This window comes from Rana temporaria, chromosome 1 (genome assembly GCF_905171775.1).
Source record: "Rana temporaria chromosome 1, aRanTem1.1, whole genome shotgun sequence".
In the NCBI taxonomy this organism is placed as follows: domain Eukaryota; kingdom Metazoa; phylum Chordata; class Amphibia; order Anura; family Ranidae; genus Rana; species Rana temporaria.
The window spans coordinates 304346226-304371382 of NC_053489.1; the positions used below are offsets into that span (position 1 = coordinate 304346226).

Consider the following 25157-nt stretch of genomic DNA (forward strand, 5'->3'; position numbering starts at 1 on the left):
CAAGTATCGCTAGAAAAAATAGAATTTTTAAAAGTTATTCCAATGTGAATCAGAAGGACCCTTGATTGTAGGGACATCCGCCACTGTCGTAGTGGTTCCCTGTGGACCACTGGCACATCTAAAAAAATACAAAATTTCAAAAATGATATCCACCTTTACTATATTTTAAAACCATGTCTGGTGCTAGTTGCAGCAGTTGAACAATTTGTTTGCCATCTTTGACCTATTGGGGAGATTCCCCTTTACTTCCCATCTCAGCCAAAACAGGAAGTGAGGAAATACCTCCAAAGTGAGAGAATACAAGGGTGCCACCAGAACTAGTGTCCCTATTGGAAGATTCACCTTTTCCTCCCCCCGCACCCCACTGCCGTTTTGGTGTCAACCCAGAATTTGGGATTTTCTTCTACCTTCGATAAAAGTAAACAAGACAAATGGAGAGGGTGAATCTCCAAAACGGGGACACAGACAGCAATAAAGGTAGCAGGTGTTCCAAGATTAAAGTTAAGCCTTTAGTTACACTTTAAGCATAAAAATATTTCTCTTAAATTATAAGATATTAAAATTTACCTGGTCTGCCTCTCTTGGGACTTGGCTTTAGTTGATCTATTGCTAAAGGACTTGCATTACGCTCAGCTTCAGCCAAAATATCCACCTGAATGAACAGAAATCACTGAATTAAAAGTCAATCATATTTGCGTTTTTTGCAAACAATTGCATTGTCGATCTGGTTCATGACCTTATGCCTTCATATTTAAAGAAAACGTTAGGCAAGGTATGTAATATGAAGGAGGTATATAGCACCCAGACAACTGTAGTAAGTTTTCTGTGCACGCAATACAAACAGAAATAACCAAGGATAAATGAGAACAACCAGGCCATTGTTTAGAACAGGGGTGGGGAACCTACGGCATGCGGCAGGCAAAATCATTCCACCCGGCCCCCGTCACTTTCTGGATGCTCTGCTTTGTCAGCGGCTGTTTAGAACCCTCTCTGCGCTACACATGAGAGCAGACGAGGGAGAGGGGCAGGGAATCTACACAGACACAAGCTCCACATGAAGCCAGCAGCCTGCACGGACGTCCTGTGTAAGTTATGCTTCTAGTCACAACAGATTTGTGTGACTTCCCTTCCCTGACGATTTCCAGGAGCAGACTGCGACTGTGTGTGGGATCGGCATGGGGGGGACGGACGGACGGACGGACGGACAATGATGGCATTCTAACTGCACCTGCAAGAGCCTGGGAGAAATTACACATGCCACATACTGTGTGTAAATATGGACGGGGGAGTGAGTGTCTGATCTTGGGTGGAGGAGAGAAGAGTTGTGGTTATGCACACTGTCGCTCGCTGATCTAGGGGAGGGGTTGTGGCTGTGCACACTGACTTGCTGATCTGTGTGGGGGGGTTAGGTTGTTTTTGTGCACACTGTGATCACCCAGTATGTCCCCTAACATAATCCCACACCCCAAGTCATTCTGTTCCCCAATACAGTCCTCCCATTTCCCAGGTCAGTCTGTCACCATTATAATCCCCCCATGTCAGTATGTACCCCAGAACGATCCATCTAGGTCAGTCTGACTGACCTTTGTGGATTGTACTGAGGAACAGACTGACATGGGGGGATTATAATGGTGACAGACTGACCTGGGGGCAGTGGCAGAACTAGCATGCCCACGGAGCCCAGGCCCCAGAAGCACCACAGTGCCCAGCAGTCCCCACAAAGCCCATAAGCACCACAGAGCCCAGCTGCACCACCGGAACCACAGAGCCCAGCTGCACCACCGGAACCACAGAGCCCAGCAGCACCACCGGAACCACAGAGCCCAGCAGCACCGGAACCAGGGATTGAGGTGAGGGATTGCATTGTGCTTTTTGGGGGGTGAGGGACTGCAGATTGTGTTTTGGGGATTGGGGGAATCGCATTGTGGGGATTGTGTTTTTGTATCTACCATGACATAAAAACGTATACGTCTGGCATGCATTTTTTGACCAAATGTTTGACCAAATATAACAGGCTAATTTTTAAGTTGATCATTTTGTACGGCCCCCAAATGATGTTACAAAAATCCAAATGGCCCATGGCAGAAAAAAGGTTCCCCACCCCTGGTTTAGAAGATAAACAGTAAGAAAGTGGCCTAGAAATAACAGATGAAATCTAAGAAAAAGACATGCAAAAATCTGTATACTCATATTAAAGCAATGAAGAAAAAAAATAAAAAAAAAAATAAAAGAAGGGGGGTGGTGGGCACAGGAATCAATTCATAGACCATGAGTTATATGCTGCCAGCAAGCAATAAAGATCACAGAGGAGAGGGGGAGAGACCTGTGTCCTGTACTGCACTCAGATACAGAATTCTATGCATTAGGGTGAAAATGCTTCTGTAGTGCTACCTTTTTTTTTACTTACCTGAACGCTGTCATCTTCCGGCCGGGAACAAGCACACCAGCTCTAGCTGGTGTCTCGTGTCCAGATTGGATAGATAGCAGCGCAGCCACTGGCTTCCGCTGCGGTCAATCAAATCCAATGATGCAGGAGCGAGTCCTGCATTCTGTGTGAATGGACACAGATGCAGACTCGGGAGTGCACCCGCACGGGTGTCCACCTTAGGAGAGTATTCAATGTGGCACTTTGTGCAAAACAAACTGCACAGTGGAGGCAAGTATGACATGTTTGTTATTAAAAAAAACAAAAAAAACAAACAAGGGTTTACAACCCTTTAAAAGGAGAAGTACAGCCAAAGATGACATTTACCAGCATTCTGTTCAGGGAGCAGAGAGCCGAGCGATTAGAAGTGTTTAATCGCTCAGTTCTCAGCTTTAGAGCCCAAGGGGTCTGATGCTGCATCCACTTTGGCAAGTATGACTGATCGAAAAAAAAAAAAAAAAAATCCCATAAGAGCCCTTTCACACTGAAGCGTTTTAGTGTTAAAAATAGCGCTATTAAAACGCTCTCCATGCATCTCAATGGACCCTTCACACTGAGTCCTGCAAGCAGCATCTTTAGAACAGCTTTTGGGCGCTGAAAAAAAAAAACGCTCGAAAAACGCCCCTCTGTCATGAAATGAATTGAAAGCGCTTGTCTTTCCTCTTTTCAAACAAACTCTTTGAACGGGGACACCCTTTCATGACTGACAAATTATCTCTCCTTGAAATGAGACATTAGCACACAAATTGGTTAGTACTGATTAGTTATGAGATGCTACATTGTTGTTTAAACTTGTTACTTGCATGCTGTGGTTTGCTGGGGCTTTCCTTCCCTCCCCATGTACTTTAATACTGCACTATGGGCATTGAGAGCATTGGTGAGGGAATTTTTGTGTTTTTATATCTTATGACTACTATTTTTGGTTTCTTATTTGCATTTTTCCTTTTGGATATCTTTAGATTATGCTGCCAACACAAGTTGCATCACCCCTCCCCTGAAAAAGAGGCCATACAAAATAAAGAAGCCTCGAAACGTTGGAATATCTGTCTCCACTGTATAGACAGTTTCTCTGGTTTTGTAATCCAAAAAATAATTTGCTGTTGTTTATGTCTTATCATTTCTGATTGAATAACTTTGCTGCCTAACTAGTGTATTTCCCATGTTTTTTCCCCTTGGTCACCTGGATGCCGTCTTTCATGTCAAGTCCTGGCCGTCATTTAATCAATACATTTATACTATTTTGATACCTCTTTTGACCTATTTGTTGTCACTAAACAAACCCAGTCTTCCAATTCAAAGTCCCATTGGAGGAAAACACACCACTTGTGGTGTACCCAGGATAGTTTTAATATAGGGATGTGGAAAGACTGAGGTGTTTTTCTTACAAATTTTTGACACCTTAACGTTTCTTTCTTTCTGCCGCACTTGGCGGGTGAAAAAAACGCTTGGGGGTAGTAAAGGAGGGCCCTTGCTTCCGGCGAGGCTCCTTTCCCTTTCCAGATTGCGGGAGCAGAGTGCTCTTATCGCCTGTGGCATCCTTTATATGATGTCATCCAGGATGCCCCAAAAAGCCATTCACCCTTAACCACTGCCGCATGTACATATACGTCGGCAGAATGGCACATCAACGTATCTGTACGTGCCTGCCTTGACGTAGGTCCGATCGGGAACCCCCCCCGTACATGCGGCGGTTCCGTTGGCTCGGAGTGATCCGGGATGAGGGGCCACCCCCTCGCGATCGCTCCCAGCCAGTCATCTTCTTCCTCTGCCCGTGTAACTGTAAACACAGGAAGAGGAAGTGATGTCATCCCTCCTCGTGTCTGTCTTTTCGTCCGACGCTGAGGAGAGAAGACATCTCACAGTGAGTTGCACCTAACAGTACACTGACACCAGGTACAAATAGGCACATAACCCCCCCCCAGTCCCCTTGTCACAGTGTCACTGATTGCAGTGATCATTTATTTTCTGATCACTGCATTTAGTATCATTTGTGACAGAAAAAACTGTTAGGGACATTAGCCTTAGGCCCCTTTAGGTCCAGGGTAACCCCCTACCCCCCCTAATAAAGGTTTAACCCCTTGATCACCGCCCTAGTTAACCCTTTCACCCCCTATTGCCAGTGTCACTAAGCGATTGGTTTTCTGATTGCTGCATTTGTGTCGCTGGTGCCGCTAGGTATTTTTTGAGGTTCGCCGCCAGGTTTTTATAGCGTTGGGTACCCCCATAAATTTTCTAAATAAAGGTTTTAACCCCTGATTGCCCCTAGAGTTAACCCTTTCACCAGTGATTACCGTATAAGTGTCACTGGTGACACTGGTTAGCCAGTTAGTTATTTAGGTTCACCGCCAGGTTTTTAGAAAGCGTCAGGTACCCCCATATATTACCTAATAAAGGTTTTAACCCCCTGATTGCCCCCTAGTTAACCCTTTCACCAGTGATCGCCGTATAAGTTTTTTACGGTTGACGCTGGTTAGTTTGCCATTTATAGCATCAGGGCACCCGCCGTATATAACCCAATAAAGGTTTAACCCCTTGATCTCCCGGCGGGTGATATCAATTAAATTTTAGCGTCAGTCAGGGTCTGCGTCGCCCCAGGCAGCGTTAGGTTAGTGCCAGTAACGCTTACACCCACGCGCAAAGCATACACCCTCTTAGTGGTATAGTATCTGAACGGATCGATACCTGATCTGATCAGATCTATACTAGCGTACCCAGCAGTTTAGGGTACCCAAAAACCCAAGGTTAGCGAAATCAGCCCAGATACCCGCTAGCACCTGCGTTTTGCCCCTCCGCCCAGCCCAACCCACCCAAGTGCAGTATCGATCACTGTCAACACAACACAACACACATAACTGCAGCGTTCGCAGAGACAGGCCTGATCCCTGCAATCGCTATTTTTTTTTGGAAGCGTTTTCTACGTTTGCTGACAGTCAGGTGCTTTTTTTTACCTGTGAATCTTACTAGTGTGCCACTAAATTTAGAGCCCAAAATGGCAAAGCGAATGTACACTGGTGAAGAGGCCTACAGGATTCTGAGCCTGACAGATAGTGAAGGAGGTCACACATCTGTCAGATTCTGGCTCAGAATACGATCCTGTATATGACAGCGGCTCCATGCCAGATAGCTCTGACGACGAAGTTGTGGTCCCTGCTAAGGCCAGGCGTACCCGACCCCATTCTGATGTTGTTGAGCAGCAAGAACCGCAGGACCCTTGTATGGAGCAGAGAAGTACTAGCACCGCTATTCCTTCTGGTTAACTGGCAAGCACCAGCGGCCTAGTACACCCTGGTCGTTCATCCAGCACTGCAGTATCACGTGGTGACGTGGCGAGTCCCATAAGTGCAGTTCAAGCTGGCGAGGTGGCAAGCACAAGTAGTGTCCCGCTGCCACAGAGAAAAGACAAAGACAGGCCCGTCATGCCCTTCCTGCAGAATTCGCCTATCGTGATTGGGTCCCCACCACTTCTGCAGAACCCGTACTTCCCCCATTCACTGGCCAACCCGGTATTCAGGTGGATACAGCTGATTTTACGTCACTTGATATTTATTCCCTGTATTTCACGGAAGATCTCTATAGATCTATTGTGGACCAGAGTAATTTATATGCTGGTACTTACATCGCCGCTAATCCCCAGTCCGTCCTTGCCAGAGAATGGAAACCACTTACGGTTTCCGAATTTAAGACCTTTCTGGGCCTTACCCTCAACATGGGTATACACCAATTTCCGAAGTTGCGGATGTATTGGTCCACAAGTCCACACCACCATATGCCCATATTCTCTGCTTGCATGGCCAGGAAACGATACGAGGCCATCCTGCGGTTCTTGCATTTCAGTGACAATGCACTTTGTCGTCCGGGTGGAGACCCTGAATTTGACCGGCTCTACAAAATTCGGCCCCTCAAACCATTTCAACGAACGTTATGCAGCCTTGTTTAATCCCCAGCAAGTTGTCTGCGTTGATGAGTCCCTGATTACATTTTCTGGCCGCTTGTCTTTCAAGCAGTACCTTCCCAGCAAGCGTGCCAGATACGGGGTCAAGCTCTATAAGCTTTGTGACAGGGCAACGGGCTACACATGGAGCTTTAGGGTTTAGGAGGGCAAAGATAGTGAGGTAGAGCCGGAGGGTTGCCCAAATTACATGGGGAGCGCTGGCAAGATCATGTGGGACTTGGTGTCACCCTTATTCGGAAAGGGGTACCACTTATTCGTGGACAATTATTACACCAGCGTGCCACTTGTTTGATCATCAGATTAAAGCATGTGGCACCGTGCGACCTAATCGCCGGGGCTTTCCCCAGCGGCTTGTAGATTCCAGTCTTAGGCTGGGGGCGGGAGCCTGCTGCAGGTGTAATAATTTGCTTGCTGTGAAGTGGCGGGACAATAAGAATGTTTTCGTTCTTACCACCCTTCACGCAGACACGACAGTACAAATTCGTACGGCGGCTGGTCTTGGAGAAACCCCTCTGTGTCCACGAATATAACCAAAATGTGGGACGGGGTAGGCCTCAACGACCGGTTGATGGTGCCGTATCATATTGCCCGTAAGGCGAGACGCTGGTACAAAAAAGTGTCTATATTTCAATTGACTTTACTGAATGCTTATGTCTTATACAAAGCTTCAGGACGGAATGGATCCTTCCTTACATTCCAGGATGAGATCTTAGAACTCCTGTATCCAGACGGTTCTGCACCTCACCATCCCCTATCAAATGCAGTAAGCAGACTGCATGAGAGGCATTTTTCGCATTGTCCTCGAGAGTACCCCTACCCAACGAGCCCCCCAAAGAAGATGTCGCGTCTGTAGCAAGCGCGGATCTAGGCGTGACACCCGTTATTTTTGTCCCCGCTGTACTGCCAATCATGGTCTTTGTATTGGTGAATGTTTTGCACGCTTCCACACACGAGTGAAGTATTAGCGTAGGGTAAAGCATTTCACAGGGCACCCTGCAGAGTTAATATCTTGTACTGCCCCCTTTGGCAAGTATCACAGCTTGTAAACGCTTTTTGTAGCCAGCCAATAGTCTTTCAATTCTTGTTTGAGGTATCTTTGCCCATTCTTTCTTACAAAAGTCTTCCAGTTCTTTGAGATTTCTGGGCTCTGTCACGCACTGCTCTTTTAAGGTCTATCCATAGATTTTCAATTATGTTGAGGTCAGGAGATTGTGAAGGCCATGGCAAAACCTTCAGTTTACGCCTCTTGATGTAATCCCCCGTGGATTTTTTGAGGTGTGTTTAGGATCATTATCCATTTGTAGAAGCCATCCTCTCTTTAACTTCAGCTTTTTCACAGATGGCATCAAGTTACCATGCAGAATTTGCTGAAATTTAATTGAATCCATTTTTCTTTCTACTCGTGAAATGTTCCCTGTGCCACTGGCTGCAATACAACCCCAAAGCATGATTGATCCACCCCCATACAGTTGGACATGGGTTCTTTTCATTAAATTCTGTGCCCTTTCTTCTCCAAACGTACCTTTGCTCATTTCGGCCAAAAGGTTAAATTTTAACCTCATCGGTCCACAGAACTGGTTTCCAAAATGCATCAGGCTTGTCTACATGATCATTTGCAAAGTTCAAACGCTGATTTTTGTGGTGAGGACGTAGAACAGGTTTTCTTCTGATGACTCTTCCATGAAGACCATATTTGTACAAGTATCTCTTTATAGTGGAATAGTGTACCACAACTCCAGTGTCTGCCAGATCTCTCTGGAGTGATCGTGCAGTCAAAACGTGGGTTTTCTCACAATCCTGCAAGCTATTCCGTCTGATATTTTTCTTGGTCTTCCAGATCTTGCTTTAACTTCCACTGTTCCTGATGACTACCATTTCTTAATTACTATGGTTGTCCTGATACTGATACTAGTAACGGGACCGATACTAAGCATTTCCCCGAGTACTTGTACTCGGGGAAAATGCTCCGATACTTCACCCGATACCTGACTTTCCCTGTATCCTCCTCCAGTTCCCCCTATCCGTTCTGCTCTCCCCCTCCATGCCACTGCTATCCTCCTGGGTTCTGCTCTCCCCCATCATGCTCTGTGTCCCCCCTTCTGTACCGCTGCTATCCTCCTTGGCTCTGCGCTTCCCCTCCATGCTCCATGTCCCCCCTCCGTGCCGCTGCTCTCCCCATCCGTGACGTGCCGCAGCTGTCCCCCTCCGTGCCGCAGCTGTCCCCCCTCTGTGGTGTCATTCTCCATGTCCTCCTCCTCCACCCCCTCTGTCAGGATGGAGAGCGGCGGTAGGAGCCGCTGAACCCGGCTCCTACCTTTTCCGAATGAACAGAGTCAGTGATCACTAACTGTTCATTCATACAACTGAAACATCGTAACCTGTGTTTACAATGTTTCAGTTTATGAATGGATAGGAGCCTCTGTCTTCTCTCCATTCATTTTCAGTGCAGCTGAGAAAGGGACTGTCCTTAGTCCCTTTCTCTGCATCAAAGGGGAGATATCAGAGGTCTGTTAAGACCCCTGATATCTCACCAAAGCCCCCCCCCCCCAACTGGGCTAAAAAAAAAAAAAAAAAAAAAAAAAAAAAGATTGCAATAAATAATTAAAATGTAAATAATAATAAAAAAAAAAAAAAAAAAAAAAAAAAAGATTGCAATAAATAATTAAAATGTAAATAATAATAAAAAAAAAAAAAAAAAAAAAAAAAAAAAGAAAAAAAAAAGGAGTATTTGTATTCGGTATCGGCGAGTACTTGAAAAAAAGTATCGGTACTTGTACACGGTCTCAAAAAAGTGGTATCGGGACAACCCTATTAATTACATTCCGAACAGAGGATATTGACATCTGAAAATGCTTTGCTATCTTATAGCCTTCTCCAGGTTTGGGAGCGTCAACTATTTTCAGTTTGTTTTCTAGACAACTGCTTAGAAGAACCCATGGTGCTGATTGTTGGGGCAAGGCCAGATGAGTCTGGGCATTTAAAACCTTTGAGATTGACATCACCTGGTCTTCCCAGACGATGATTGAGAACAATTCATGACACTGGCAGGTCTCAGCTTTGCAAAGGGGGCAGTGCATGCTATAAATTCTGCAGGGTGCCCAAACTTTTGCAGTCGCCATTTTTGTTTTCTGTCATTTTGAAAGTGTACATGATGGAAATAAAATCAAACTTTTTTTTGACATATTATAAGAATGTCTAATTTGTAATTTGATGCCTTTTGGAGATTTTTTCATCTTTCCTTGGCTTCGTTATGCACATTAATACACATTTTTACCTGGGGTGCCCAAACTTTCGATCCCCACTGTATTTATTTTGACAGTAACAGCGTTTGCTCCCACGATATATAAAGCCGCGACTCCAACGCTGTAGGAGGTGATTTCACCACCACAGTTAAAAAAGAGCATATATGCCGAAGCATGGGGGCATTAGGGGCGGAGGAGCGATTTTGCTCCTAATGCCGCGTACATACGGTCGACATTCCTACGGAGGCTTTCCCCATGGAAAAGTCCGACCGTGTGTACGTGGCATAACTTTTTTGCGGGAGGATGCCCCCATGCTTCGGCATATATAAATGGTGCATGTATGCCCATCATTAGAAGTGGGTGGATGAAGGGAGGTATTCTAATGGTGGGCATACCATCTTTTTTTCATTCAACCAACAGGCTACATGAAAAAAAAAAAAAAAAAAAAAAAAAAAAAAACATTACAATACATGTCCAACAAGAACCATCAAAGTACTGGTATGTTGCTGGACTTTGAATGGTTATACCAGAATGATGCCTGCAGGTTTTGGTATCATCTTGGTATCATTCTTTTCAGCCAGCGGTCGGCTTTCATGTAAAAGCAGTCCTAGCAGCTAATTGGCCTCTAGACTGCCTTTACATTCAGTGGGAGGGAATGACCCCCCCCCCCCCCGGACATAAACAGCGCCATTAGGAAATCATTTTATCACACCGATCTTGGTGTGGTCAGATGCTTTGAGGGCAGGAGGAAAGATCTAGGGTCTAATAGACCCCATTTAAAAAAAAAAAAAAAGAAGAAGGAGTACCTGTCACTAACTATTGCTATCATAAGGGATATTTACATTCCCTGAGATAACAATAAAAAAAAAGGTAAACAAAGAAATAAAATGGAAGGAACAGTTTATAAATAAAAAAAGCTAAAAAAAAAAAAAAAAAAAAAAAAAAAAAAAAAAAGCATCCCTGTCCCCCCCTGCTCTTGCGCAAAGGCGAACGCAAGCGTCGGTCTGGAGTCATATGTAAACAGCAATTGTACCATGCATGTGAGGTATCACCGCGAAGGGCAGTCATTTTAGCAGAAGACCTCCTCTGTAAATGTGGTAACCTGTAAAGGCTTTTAAAAATGTATGTAGTCTGTCGCCACTGCGCGTTTGTGTGCAATTTTAAAGTATGTCGTGTTTGGCATTCATGTACTCAGCCTAAGATCATCTTTTTTATTTCATCAATAATTTGGGCAATATAGTGTGTTTTAGAAAAAAAAAAAAAAAGTGTATTTTTTCCCCAAAAATTGCGTTTGAAAAATCGCTGCGCAAATACTGTGTGAAAAAAAATGCAACACCCACCATTTTAATCTGTAGGGCCTTTGCTTTAAAAAAAAAAAAAGATATGTTTGGGGGTTCAACTTAACTTTCGTGCAAAAAAAAATATGTTTTTATGTAAACAAACAGTGTCAGAAAGGGCTTTGTCTTCAAGTGGTTAGAAGAGTGGGTGATGTGTGACAAAAGCTTCTAAATGTTGTGCATAAAATGCCAGGATAATTCAAACCCCCCCCCCCCCCCCCCCAAATGACCCCATTTTGGAAAGTAGACACCCCAAGCTATTTGCAGAGAGGCATCTCGAGTCAATGGAATATTTTATATTTTGACACAAGTTGCGGGAAAAAATAAATATATATATATTTTTTTTTTGCGCAAAGTTGTCACTAAATGATATATTGCTCAAACATGCCATGGGCATATGTGGAATTACACCCCAAAATACATTCTGCTGCTTCTCCTGAGTACGGGGATACCACATGTATGAGACTTTTTGGAAGCCTAGCCGCGTACGGGACCCCAAAAACCAATCACCACCGCTTTCTAAGGGTGTACATTTTTTATTTTACTCCTCACTACCTATCACAATTTCGGAGGCCATGGGATGCCCAGATGGCACAAACCCCCCCCCCCCAAATGGAAAGTAGACACCCCAAGCTATTTGCTGAGAGGTATGGTGAGTATTTTGCAGATCTCGCTTTTTGTCACAAAGTTTTGAAAATTTAAAAAAAAAAAGAACATTTTTTTTTTTTCTTTCTTAATTTCAAAAACAAATGAGAGCTGTAAAATACTCACTATGCCTCTCAGCAAATAGCTTGGGGTGTCTACTTTCCAAAATGGGGTCAATTGGAGGGGGGGGGGGGTTATGCTATTTTGGCATTTTATGGCCTTCAAAACCGTGATAAGTAGTGAGGAGTGAAATCAAAAATGTATGCCCTTAGAAATCTTGAAGGCAGTGCTTGGTTTTCGGGGTCCCGTATGCAGCTAGACTCCCAAAAAGTCCCACACATCTGGTATCCCCGTACTCGGGAGAAGCAGCAGCAGAATGTATTTTGGGGTGTAATTCCACATATGCCTATGGCATATGTGAGCAATATATCATTTAGTGACAACGTTTTGTAAAATTTTATTTTTTTTGGTCATTATTAAATCACTTGGGGCAAAAAAAAGAAAATATTCATTGGGCTCAAAATGCCTCTCAGCAAATAGCTTGGGGTGTCTTCTTTCCAAAATGGGGTCATTTGGGGGGGGGCTGTGTGCCATCTTGGCATTTTATGGCCTTCAAAACTGTGATAGGTAGCGATATGTAGTGAGGAGTGTAGTGAGGAGTGAAATGAAAAATGTATGCCCTTCGAAATCTTGAAGGCGGTGCTTGGTTTCAGGGTCCCGTACACGGCTAGGCTTCTCAAAAAGTCCCACACATGTGGTATCCCTGTACTCAGGAGAAGCAGCAGAATGTATTTGGGGGTGCAATTCCACATATAACCATGGCATGTGTAATCAATATATATAATTTAGTGACAACTTTGTGCAAAAAAAAAAAAAAAAAATCAGTTTGTCATATTCCCGCAACTTGTGTCAAAATATAAAATATTCCATGGACTCGACATGCCTCAGCAAATAGCTTGGGGTGTCTTACTTTCCAAAATGGGGTCATTTTGGGGGGGTTTTGTGCCATTTTGGCATTTTATGGTCTTCGAAACTGTGATAGGTAGTGAGGAGTGAAATCAAAAATTTGCGCCCTTAGAAATGCTGAAGGCGGTGCTTGGTTTTTGGGGTCCCGTACGCGGCTAGGCTCCCAAAAAGTCCCAAACATGTGGTATCCCCGTACTCAGGAGAAGCAGCAGAATGTATTTTGGGGTGCAATTCCACATATAACCATGGCATGTGTGAGCAATATATAATTTAGTGACAACTTTTTGTAAAAAAAAAGTCATTATTCAATCACTTGGGACAAAAAAAAAAAAAAAAAAAAAAAAAATTTTTTTACGGACTCAACATGCCATTCAGCAGTTTCCTTGGGTCTCAGACATTCTGCGCCTCCAGCTCCTGCAGCAAGGACTTTGCCCGTTCTGTAAGTGTCTGCGACACCAGAGCCCCGGACAAAACTGGTCTCACCGCCGACCCCACCACTGTAAACACGGAGCGGGCCTCAGTTCCATCTGCGGGGTCCTTAAAAGCGGGAGCCCCTTCCACAGATAACGTGGTAGCCTTGTTCAGTCTGGACACAGGGGGGTCCACTGACGGAGGAGATACCCACTTTTTTTTTAGGAAATCCTCCTCAAACGGGTAACGGACCGCAAAGTATTTTGGAACAGCAAAAACTTTCTGCACCCGATCCCATTCCTTGTACATCAATTTGTCCAGATATGGAACACATAAGCCACCCCGCACTGCGGGGTGGCTTGCGGAACCCAAAAGGGACCGGCATGTCCGATGCCTCCGCCAAATCCTCAAGTTTATGGGTATCCCGCACCGCAGTGATAAGAGCTCCAACAAATTCCTTATCATGCTTTGACCCTAAAGCAAAGTCATCCTCACTGTCCGTGTGGGCTAAGCCTGCATCATCTGACATGACGGAACCAGGGCCAGACGCAGAAGCAGGGCCTGATTCCGTGTCAGCGACATCCCCAGAAGAAGGCAGAGGGAGGGGGAACTTTTTACCTCCCTTCTGGCCACTTACCGCTTTAATCCTGGCAACAAACACCTCAAGGACTGCCGTCATAGCATCCACTGAGGCCGCAGGAACAGGGGCACTAATGGTTAACTCTGGAATGCTTGGGGTAGAAGCTTCCGGTTCGGACGCCATGCTGACCCACCGCATATGCCGCCCTTGGTGGTATTAAATCACCACTGGGTTTTTTATTTTTTGCACCGTCAATGAAAATACTGAAAATGGTTAATTTTTTCTTCTTCGTTTTGGTTATAAAATGTAGCTTTATACATTTTGCCCAAAAGTTACACTGCTACATATCTTTGGTAAAAATAACCTAAATAAGTGTGTATATTACCGTATATACTCGAGTAGAAGTCGAGTTTTTAAGCACTTTTTGTGCTGAAAATGCCCCCCTCTACTTATACTCGAGTCACCTTTTTGCACCTGATCTCCCGGACTTTGGGGACCCGGTACCGGTCTATATAGCCCCACTCTTCCTCTATAAGTGTGCAAAGACTGTTGTCCGGGGGACCTACGGCTGGGGAGCACCGATTTTTTCAAAGTCGGCACCCCTTCCAAAGACTCCCATGTTAAACAGTAATTTCTCCTGTAGATTTGGGGACCCGGTACCGGCCGGCTGTAGGTCACCAGGACCCGAAACCTGGCACACATATATCCCCAGTTCTCCTCTACAAGAGTGCCAAGTTTGCTGTCTGGGGGACCTACGACCGAGGAGCACTGATTTTTCAAAGCCGGGCACCCCAAATTCGGGTCAGCTTATACTCGAGTATATACGGTACATTGTTTGAGAAAGTTGGAGTCGACAAGTTATCGTGGCAAGCCTTGAAAATTGATCACACCTGATGTACTGACAGCCTCTCATTTCTTCAGACACTTTAACCGCCCGCCGCACGACTATTTACGTCCACAGAATGGCACGTACAGGCAGATGGGCGTATATATACGTCCCTGCCTTCTAGCGGGTCGGGGGTCCGATCGGGACCCCCTCCGCTGCGTGCGGCTTACCTCCGGGAGCGATCCGACTCGAGGGGGCGGCTGTTCGTTTCTGTCTGCCCCCTCGTGACCGCTCCCAGCCAATCCCGCGAGCCTCCGCCGTGTCACTTCCTCTGCCTGTAAAATGTAAACATAGGCAGAGGAAGTGATGCAGCTCTCATCTCGGCGGTATTTTCAAACCGCCGAGATGAGAAGACTCACACAGTAAATCGCACCAACACTACACTGACACCACACACACATAGGCACACTTAACCCCTTCCGATCACCCCCCCCCCCCCACCCCCCTGTCACACTGTCACTGAATGCAGTGATCCTATATGTACTGATCACTGCATTTAGTGTCAGTGTGACAGCCAGTTAGTGTTAGGTCCAGGGTAGCCCCGTACCCCCCCTAATAAAGTTTTAACCCCTTGATCGCCGTCCTAGTTAACCCTTTCACTCCCCTTTGCCAGTGTCACTAAGCGATCATTTTTTTGATCGCTGTATTAGTGTCACTGTTACCGCTAGGAAGCCAATTTTTTTTTTTATTGGGATTTTTTTTTTACTTTTTTGTGGCTAAATAAATTTTGGCCTAAATGTTTGACTAAAATTTAGTTTATTAAATTTTTAACAAAAAGTAAAAAATAGAGCGACATTTTTGAAAAAAAAAAAACTATTTTTGTTTATAGCGCAAAAAATAAAAATTGCAGAGGCAATCAAATACCATAAAAAAAAGCTCTATTTGTGGGAAGAAAAGGACGCAAATTTTGTTTGGGAGCCACGTCGCACGACCGCGCAATTGTCTGTTAAAGCGACGCAGTGCCGAATTGTAAAAACGCCTCTGAGCATTTAGCAGCATATTGGTCCGGGGCTTAAGTGGTTAAACGCGATCAGATCATTCGTCCGTTTTCTGTTGCATGCTAGTGTCATGTCGAAAGTGAAGAGGTTACTTACTAAACAAAAAATTATCGCGCAACAGAACACAATTTCAGAAGTGATGTAATGTGTTGACTAGTTTTGTATGCATTCATTCATTTCTAAACATGCATAGTCTTGCGCTTAGTTTTTTCGTACGAAAACCATGCTAATTGACCCTTTTACTGCCAGGACCATTCAGACCTACAAAAGTGCCTGCAGATAGCCAAGTCTATACGTACCTCATTTCTCCCTCTGCTATAAGCTCATGGTCACTTCAATTACAATAAAATTATAGCAGAATTGTTCAGCACACTGCTGATTAACGGATTACAACCTGCTGATCAGAGTTCCTAACCCCTATTGTGACCCCCCCCCCCCCCCCCCCAATGCCGCTGCTTCCCTGTCCCTTGCCTCTCCACCTCCGACCACAAACTTCCACCTAAAAACTTCTCCCCCACTCTCCGTTCCTAGCCCCTTCACCCAACTTCTTTCCCCCAGCACAAATTTAACCTCCCCACACCCAATGCGACCCCCCCAGCCAACCGCATTCCCTGCAGCCATCATTAGCTGGCATCCCTCTACCACTGGCTTCAGGTGCTGCTTGGGGGGGGGGGGATTTCGAAGTGTCCCCCTCATCATTCAGATCACCCCCTCTGTACTGCCTCCCCGATTCATGGACGCTCCAAGTGGCATCCCTTCTTCCCCTCCCACTGCCTGCAGCTTCTCCCTGCATTGATCTCCGTGATCTGTCAGGCTTGAGGGCATGCTAGTGTGGGTGGTAATGAAGTTGAGGCTCGATAAAAAGGTGTTTACCAAGCTTCCCCCTGTAGTAGAGACCTGACACTGACAGCTGATACATAGCAGCAATCATGGTTACTATATATCAGACTTTTATTTTTATGAATGAGGAATCTCTATACAAATTCCCTATTCATTCAAGTGCTGTAGAGACCGTCTCAAAAAAAAAAAAAAAAAATTATATGGGAGTCCGATTAGATCTCCGATACTTCAAAGGCGCAATGTAAAAATTACAATTTGTTATTAACTTCATACCAGGTTAAAGCTTTTATATTCAGTAGAGATTTAGCAGGAATTTTGTAAAATTAGCTGTTTTTTTTATCTGCCAATAATGGTTTTAGTGTATTTTTTGCGAGTATATTTGTTTGACGAAACATTTGCGCAAATACCGCGGGGTCTAAAAAATCTGTAGCACCTTTTTATTCTAGAGGTCATATGGTTTTGGGGGGGATTTCACAATATTTTAAAGCTGTAAGGGAAAAATGAACACCTTTACATTTTTAGAGAGATTTGGATATTTACACTTTTGCGTCTGTTACCAACGATCCGTAAATGTTACGTCCGCTTTTCATATATCGCGTGTACGGGCCTTAACAAGCCAGGAAAGTACAAATAGCCCTCAAATGACCTTTTTGGAAAGTAGACCCCCCAATATTTAGTAGGTGGCATGATGAGTTTTTTTTCCCCACAATTCAAAAAAGTTATTTCTCACACACTGTATAGGCATACTTGCAGCTACACCCCAAAACACATTCTGCTACTCCTGAGTATGGGGATACCACATGTGAGACTTACACAGCCTGGCCACATAGAGAGACCCAACACGCAGGGAGCACCATCAGGCGTTTTAGGAGCATAAAATTACACATATAATTTCCTGACAACCTATTATACTTTTTAAGGCTCTGGAGCACCAGGACTATTAAAACGCCCACAAAATTACCCCATTTTGGAAAGCAAACACCCCAACATACATTCTATGGGGCATTGAGTCTTTTGAACATGGCATTTTTTTCCCCACAAGTTTTTGGAAAACTTGGAAAGAATTTTTTTTTTCCCCACACAAAGTTGTCCATTTACAAGATATTTCTAACACATAGCATACGCATACCACAAATAACACCCCAAAATACATTCTGCTACTCCAGAGTATGGCGCTTCTACATTTGCAAGACTTTTGGCTACATCCCTGTTCAGCTCTCGCCTCAGCTACTGCAACTCCCTAATCATTGGATTACCTCTACATAGGCTACCGCCCCTTCAATCCATCATGAATGCGGCCGCCAGACTCATCCACCTTACCAATCGCTCTGTCTGCTACTTCTTTGTCAATCCCTCCACTGGCTTCAGCTCACCCAACAAATGTAATTCAAAATTTCAATTTAGTCCTTAGCTACATCACTAGCCTAGTCTCAAAATGCCAGCCAACCATATCGTTCTCTTCGTTCCTCTCAAGACCTCCTGCTCTCTGTCTCGTCATCACCTCCTTTGCTTGCCTCCAGGACTTTTCCAGAGCCTCTCCAATCCTATAGAACTCTGTACCCTAACCTGTCCAATTATCTCCTACTCTTTTAGCTTTTTGACGATCCCTTAAAACCCTCCTCTTCAGAGAAGCCTATCCTACCCACACCTAACAACTGTACTTTGATTTTTTTTCACCATGAGTTCATCCCCCACAGTTATTAGCTTTTGTTTCACTAGATAGTAAGCTCTAATCGAGCAGGACCCTCCGATTCCCCTGTATTAAATTGCAACTGTCTGCCCTCATGTTAAGCGTGGCACAAACTCGCTATATAAAGTAAATCCTGAATAAAAATAATAAAATAATAAACTACAGAGGACCAACAGGGACATAAAATTAGAAATCAAAGGCATGGATAAGTACTGCTGCAGTCTCCCTCTTCTGCTGTACCGATCAGTGTGTACAACGTGCGAGGAGAGAGCTGAACTGGAAATGCGCTGTTTGTTGACAAGTGATCGCGCTGTCATTGAGTGGAGCGATCACGTGGTAAAGGGCCGATGTCATTGGCCCTTTACCCCGACGACCACATACATTGCCGGGGGGCACACAGGAAGCTCTGGGAGGATGTCATCGTACACTCTCCCAGAATAAGGCGACCGCACTATAGCTGTCATTCGGCCATGGCATTTTTGGGCACACTACTCTTCTCGGTCACAGGAGTGTACTTTTGCTCTCCTGTGACCCAGACTCAGCGGACGGTGGAATAAAGCATGCTGTCGGCAGACATCAGCAGATCCAGGCTCTGGAAGGATACCAAAACCACTGTGATCAACCCATATGCCTCCCCGGCAACTGGCTTAGCCACTCAGTGCACTGCAGAGAGGCTGAACCAGACGTTCTCGTCCGCTCCAGAGCCTGGCACTCCAGTGAGTCACCACTTTCTGCTAAGAGGACCGAGAAATTAGCGGTCATTGGTCATGTGATCTCTCAGTTCTCAGTCTTAGAGCCAGGGAGAGACAGCAGCCAAAGAGTTATGAATTTAGATTTTTTTTCTTAATTCCAGAGTTCTCATTTAAATGTAATGCTTTCACAAAAGAATTACACATATAAAAAATAAAAAAAAATAAAAAGTGTAGGGGACATTAATACTACATGCATCCTTTTGTAAGTACAGTCTAGACTGCAGTGCAAACAGTAATGCAATATTCCCCTCACCTTCTTCTTTCGGCCTCGCTTGTTTTTAACAGGTGAATTAGTTGGTCCATCCTGAAAAGGAGTCAAACACTATGCTTCATTACATATTGTCAAAATTTGGTGTTCTGGCATTAATAAGTAAATTTGAGCATAAAATAGTGAACAAAACAAGTGTAGTGCAAAATGCATGAATATTTTCCAGGAAACTAGGAACTACCTCTTCCCATAGAGACAGTATATCTTGCCAAACCATTGAAACAGGTAATCACCTCTTGTTGTTACTAAATCTTATAAAATGCATATAATACCTTTGGCAACCAGTTTGCTAAATTGCAATCTGCATATAAAATTACAGCCCCAGTGATGCTTGCTTTTAATTATGAACTGGAGCAACTTAGTCTTAAAATGTCTAATTACACAACATGTACCAAAAGTTTATGCGATTGGTTAGAGCAACAGGTTTACTTTAAAATGGTAATATGCTATACATGTGATAAATTGCAGAAAGAATAGAAAAACATGCACCATCACTGAGAAAGCACTGATTGGTTAGGTCGCTAAAAGAAGAAAAATGATAAAGGCCTAGTGAAATCAGGAACAAAAACAGCACCAAGTACAACTTAAAGGGTCACTAAAGGAAAAACATTTTTTGCCTAAAATTAATGTCTGCAAGGTAGACAGACAGAATAGTGTAATGATTCTGTTAAAAAACGAGTAAATTCCTATTAAATTCCTTCATCTATATCACCTCCGGCATTCTAGTTTCTGTTCTCTCATTCACTTCCTGGTTTGCATCGTTTGTTCATGCAAGAACTACATTTCCTAGTATGCATTGCGGCACGCCCAGTAATTCACACCTCCTTGAAGTCTCTAACACGTAGAGAGCGTCCTGCCGCACAGATGTAGTTCCCAGGAGGGGGTGAGCACGTCACTGACCACCGCAGTAAACCCTCCCATCACGGTGGTGAGTAACAATCAGACAAGCAGGAAGTGAACAGAACAGAGAAGAAATAGAGCAACTTATGAGCAAAAACGAACAATGAGGAAGTGAAAAGAGGAATGTCTGCAGGTAAAGGATGCTTATTATGAAAAAATTGTTTTTCCTTTACAACCCCTTTAAGTGAAAAATAGATGGAATGGTCTAAGTATTCCTAAGCAAGAGCAATGAAGCAACATGACAGTAAAACCAAAACCACACTAAGACATCACGAAAAGCAAATCATTTTCCTAATTTGGGAAGAGACAAGGTTGGTAATTTTGCATTTGGTAAAAACTCACTTCACTGCCAAGTTGGTCACTACTGTCCTCCTTTGAAGTATTGAGATCTTTTTCTGGTGACCCAAGACCACTGGAGTCAGAATGTTTGCTGGAAGTCTAATTTAAAAAAAAAAGAGTTGTTAATAAAAATGAACCGGGCAATAGGAAATGTGTGTATGTATATATATATATATATATATATATATATATATATATATATATATATATATATATACACATATATACATACATACATACATACATATATACACACACACACACACACACACATATATATATATATATATATAAAAAAAGAAGAAAAAAAAAAAAAAAAAGTATGCTATTGGCCTTCTCAGAATTTTTTTTCAAGGATTTGCAACTCTGCCAAAAAGCACAGAAAGGTCCTCTACTTCTACACCACAGCTTGATAAAGAACGTCCTGCTAGTTTGCAGAACAGACAATGAAGTATCAGAGGCAATCCCTCTGCTCACTCACAAACTGCAGCCGAACCCAAGCTGCCTTAGGCCTGTTTCAGATGGGCGGACTTCCGCCAGCAGATCCAACTGCTCAGCAGGGAATCTGTCCGCTAAGTGGGCAGGTAGGCAAGTGTCCACTCTGCTTATGTAGAGCGAACACAGCCACAGCCTGCTTTCCTCTATGTGCAGCCAGATGAGACCGGACCACCTGTCCGTTTCCATCCAACCGACAGATGGGGAACGGATTCCCCAACCATCTGTTTTTGGCCGACCGGATCACATGTCAGGTGTCATTGGACCATTGCTCCATAGAGACGTTCCGATCGGGCCAGCCTAAAAAACACTGAGAAAAAGGGCCTTAGAGCCCTGGCCTTGCCTCTCCCAGCCAGGCCTCTGCTGTGCAGAAGATTACAGGTTGCCAATATTAAAACAATTCAGGCATTTACTGAATTTCTATTTAAAATGCAATTGAGGTTTTAATTCATAACTGCATTACTTTTTTTTGTCAGAAATTTTGATTTTTTTGTTAATGAGCTGGCCAACACCGTGGGGTAGGAATCTGTCAGGTCTTGCCGCCAGACACCAGTGACAGATTTCCTTTCTACAAATTGTGTCAATAGGTCAAGTCGTAAAGGAAATTTCCCTAGCAAGCAAAAATCACCACAGTCAGAATATTAGGCCTACATTTTTGGATTACAGCCCACCACAAAAGATTTGCATCTGTCCAGATATTGAGAGAGTAGGATGTAAAACCCTGTCATAGTCAAAGTATGCAATCAGCATACAATCCCTTGAATTGCTTTACCATGTTACCACAGAGTTAGACCCACCTTTGATGTTAAAATCTTCCGTTTTTTTTGGAGGTGACTGCTCCCCAGGTTCTTCTAAAATTTCCTGTGCATCTTCTTCATCCCCTTCAACAGCATCGGCAAGAGACAAAATATTCTATAAAGAAAAAAAAAAAAAAAAAAAAGGGTATTTAAAAAAGTGATGGACTAGCAGAGATGAGTGATCAGATTTTTTTTGAATCACAAGAGAACCATTTTAGGTGGCGAAGCCCTTAAAAATGGAATGAAAATTTTGGCGAGTTTGGCATAGGAGAACTAAAAATTTAAACATTAGATAAAAATGTGACAGAGCTAGGCATTTCCAACAATTTTAAAGAGGTTGTAAACCCTTACACGACACTTTTACATACGGGGAAGCCTATAATAAATGCCAATGAATCAATATGTGCAATAATGGTGCATTTAATAAAGATATGCCAGTGGATGCCTTGTAAAGAGGAAAAATGTCAGGTGGAGCATAACCTGTGACGCTATCACGCTGAACAGCCAGCTGATCTGATCCACAGCATGTTTTGTTTGCGGAGTGCTTCTTTGGATGCGTGTGAAAAATAAACCTTTGTTTTGGAAAATACTACACCGTGAAGCCTTCCTCTGTTCTGTATTGATCAAGGTGTTTTAGACACTTTTTAACCAAGGAGAGATTTTGGATACAAGGCCTCTTGGAGTGGTCTGCTTTGATAGCCAGGAACACATTGCCTCTCATTAGAAGACTGCAGGTGGATGCCTCATGCTGGTAGGCTGATGCACAAGCGCTTATGTTCTCTACCTCAGGCCTCGACAAAATCCCGGGGGCAGGTCGTAAATGCGACAAGAAATTGTGACCTGGCGCCTGGGGAAGCTTAACCCTGCAGAAGGCCACAAAGCCCTGGCCTCAATTACCGGCCAGCGTGGGGCACGATTGCGGCGGGCCTGCGCCGGCCAGTAATTGAGGCCGGGGCTTCCTTTTGTTATCTGGCGCCATCTTGTGGTGGCCGTTGGCATTACAGGTTACATCACATTAACATTACAATTAGCAAAACAGCAGTTCTGTGTTTTTCACTGCCATCTCCGTCCCTCTAATTAGAACCCCCAAACATTATATATATTTTTAATTCCAACACCCTAGAGTATAAAATGCTGGTCGTTGCAATACTTTTCGTTGCATCGTATTTGTGCAGTGGTCTTACAAGCGCACTTTTTTTGGTGGGAAAAAAATACACTTTTTTTAATTAAAAAATAAGACAGTAAAGTTGGCCCAATTTTTTTTTATATTGTGAAAGATAATGTTACGCCAGGTAAATTGATACCCAACATGTCAAGCTTCAAAATTGTGACAAACTTTTACCCTTTAAAATCTCCATAGGCGACGTTTAAAAAATTCTACAGGTCGCATGTTTTGAGTTACAGAGGAGGTCTAGGGCTAGAATGATTGCCCTCTCTACCAATCGCAGCGATACCTCACGTGTGGTTTGAATACCGTTTACATATGCGGGCGCTACTCACATATGCGTTCGCTTTTGCGCGCAAGCTTGGCGGGACAGGGTGCGTTTTTTGTTTTCTAACTTTTTTAGCTGGCTCCTAGATTCCAAGCAAACTTGTCAAACCCTGCTCTACCTAATGAGATCCTACAAATTTGGTAAGCTGTTTGTTATACTATAAGCTGGAGCATTTTGTGATGCTATATGCTGGAACATCTCATTGATTGAAGATCCTGTGTGCTTTTTGAAAGCTGAATACTCCACTACTCACACATTTGGACTTTTTTTTTTTTTTTTTTTAAATATTACAGATATTTGTTCACTGAATTTATTTGAATGATATATTCTTTACTGGGTACACTTTTGCACATACTTTTTATTTTAGGAAGTTGAATACTTCATGGATTTACACATGGACAATTTTTAAATTGATATTTTAGAATATATCTTTATTGAATGCACCATTATTGCACATATTTATTCATTGGCATTTTTGGGTGTAGTTTAACTTGGTGTATGCGCGCTCTTCTCCCCTTTTAAATTTATCTTGAACTTTAGTATTTAAGTTTTCAGAGCTGCAGCACACATCTTTTTTTAGTTAGCGCAAATTCATCCCCTTTTTTGTAAGCCTATAAGGCTTACCTGTAGGTACTGGAAAAATCTCCTAAACCTGCACAGCTTGGGAGATATTTGCCAAATACGCTTGTGCCGTCATCTGTGCATGCGCACTAAAGAGAGGGCACGACCGTGCCGTTTCAACAGGGCCCATGCCGTGACGGTCTGCTCCTGCGCGACTCCGGCTAGTCACAGAGCCGGAGCCCCGGAAGGAAGAGGGGTGAAGATGGACATGGTCACCAGCGGGGACATTGCGAACTTCGTTTGCCGGTAAGTGCAACATAATGGGCTAGTATGCGATGCAAGTTTTTGTAGTTAATTATGCTTAGTTGACAGCAGCCATTTTGGTGTGGTCACTTTGACTTTGTGATATTTACACAACTCTATGGGAAGGTCTATACACCACTAATTGTTGCAGATATGAAAACTATGATCTTGGTATATGGTGGTCTTTTGGATTACATACTGGTTACTGCTGATCTGTGATTTACATAGGAACCTCTATATCAAGGGTCTCAAACTGGTGGCCCTCCAGCTGTTGTAAAACTACAAGTCCCATCATGCCTCTGCCTGTGGGAGTCATGCTGGTAACTGTCATTCTTGCAATGCCTCATTGGACTTGTAGTTTTGCAACAGCTGGAGGGTCGCCAGTTTGAGACACCTGCTCTATATGGAATTGCTTCTGCACTCTGGTGTTCATTCTGAATATTGTTTTTAGGAGTAAGTGTGGGTACACTGTGGAATCATAGCAGACTGCTTTCCCTCAGATTAAGAAACATTTGCATATTTTGTGGGTGTACTATACCTACTGCCCCCTTCCTGTGGACCACTTATGGGGCCAGGGACCCCTCCTTCCCTGGGTATAGAAATGTATTACCTCGACAGGCTGATCACAACGTATGACACAGGTTATACTGCGGCATAGGATGCATGAAGGTGAAAAAAACGAACCTTTACAATCCCTTTAAAACGCCTCCGGCGCCGCAGGTGCCCAAAGGGTGTCCCCGGAGCTCATGAGATTGCTCGTTACAGAACGAGAACGGGGATGTGTGTGTGTGTGTCACACACACATACATACATACATTCTCTCAGGGGCGAGGAGACTGATCGTGTGTTGATACAATGTATGAACAATGATCAATCTCTTCCCTTAGTCAGTCCCATCTCCCCTACAGTTTGAACACAATGGGGAACAGTCACCCCCTAGTGTTAACCCCTTCCCTGCCAGTGAAGTTTTACAGTAATCTGCATTTTTATAGCACTGATCGCTGTATAAATGCCAATGGTCCCAAAAATGTCTCAAAAGTGTCCGATGTGTCCACCATGTCGCAGTCCCGGGGGAGAAAAAAAAAAAACAAACACCCACACAGATCGCTGCCAATACTAGCAAATAAATAAAAATGACAGAAAACTACCCACTATTTTGTAGACGCTATAACTTTTGCGCAAACCAACATACGCTTATTGCGATTTTTTACCAAAAATATGTACAATACATATTGGCCTAAACTTTTTCAAAATTGTCGCTCTTATTTATAGCGCAA

The 25157-nt window shown here is 43.7% G+C and overlaps 1 protein-coding gene across 1 annotated transcript in view; it reads right to left on the minus strand.

The window, feature by feature from the left end:
• Positions 1-25157, minus strand: part of PSIP1 (PC4 and SFRS1 interacting protein 1) — a 109252-nt gene that overhangs the window by 63018 nt on the left and 21077 nt on the right. The window contains 5 exon segments of the mRNA XM_040358544.1: positions 568-652; positions 18978-19028; positions 20235-20330; positions 21524-21556; positions 21558-21638. Of these exon segments, the coding sequence (XP_040214478.1) occupies positions 568-652; positions 18978-19028; positions 20235-20330; positions 21524-21556; positions 21558-21638 (346 nt within the window).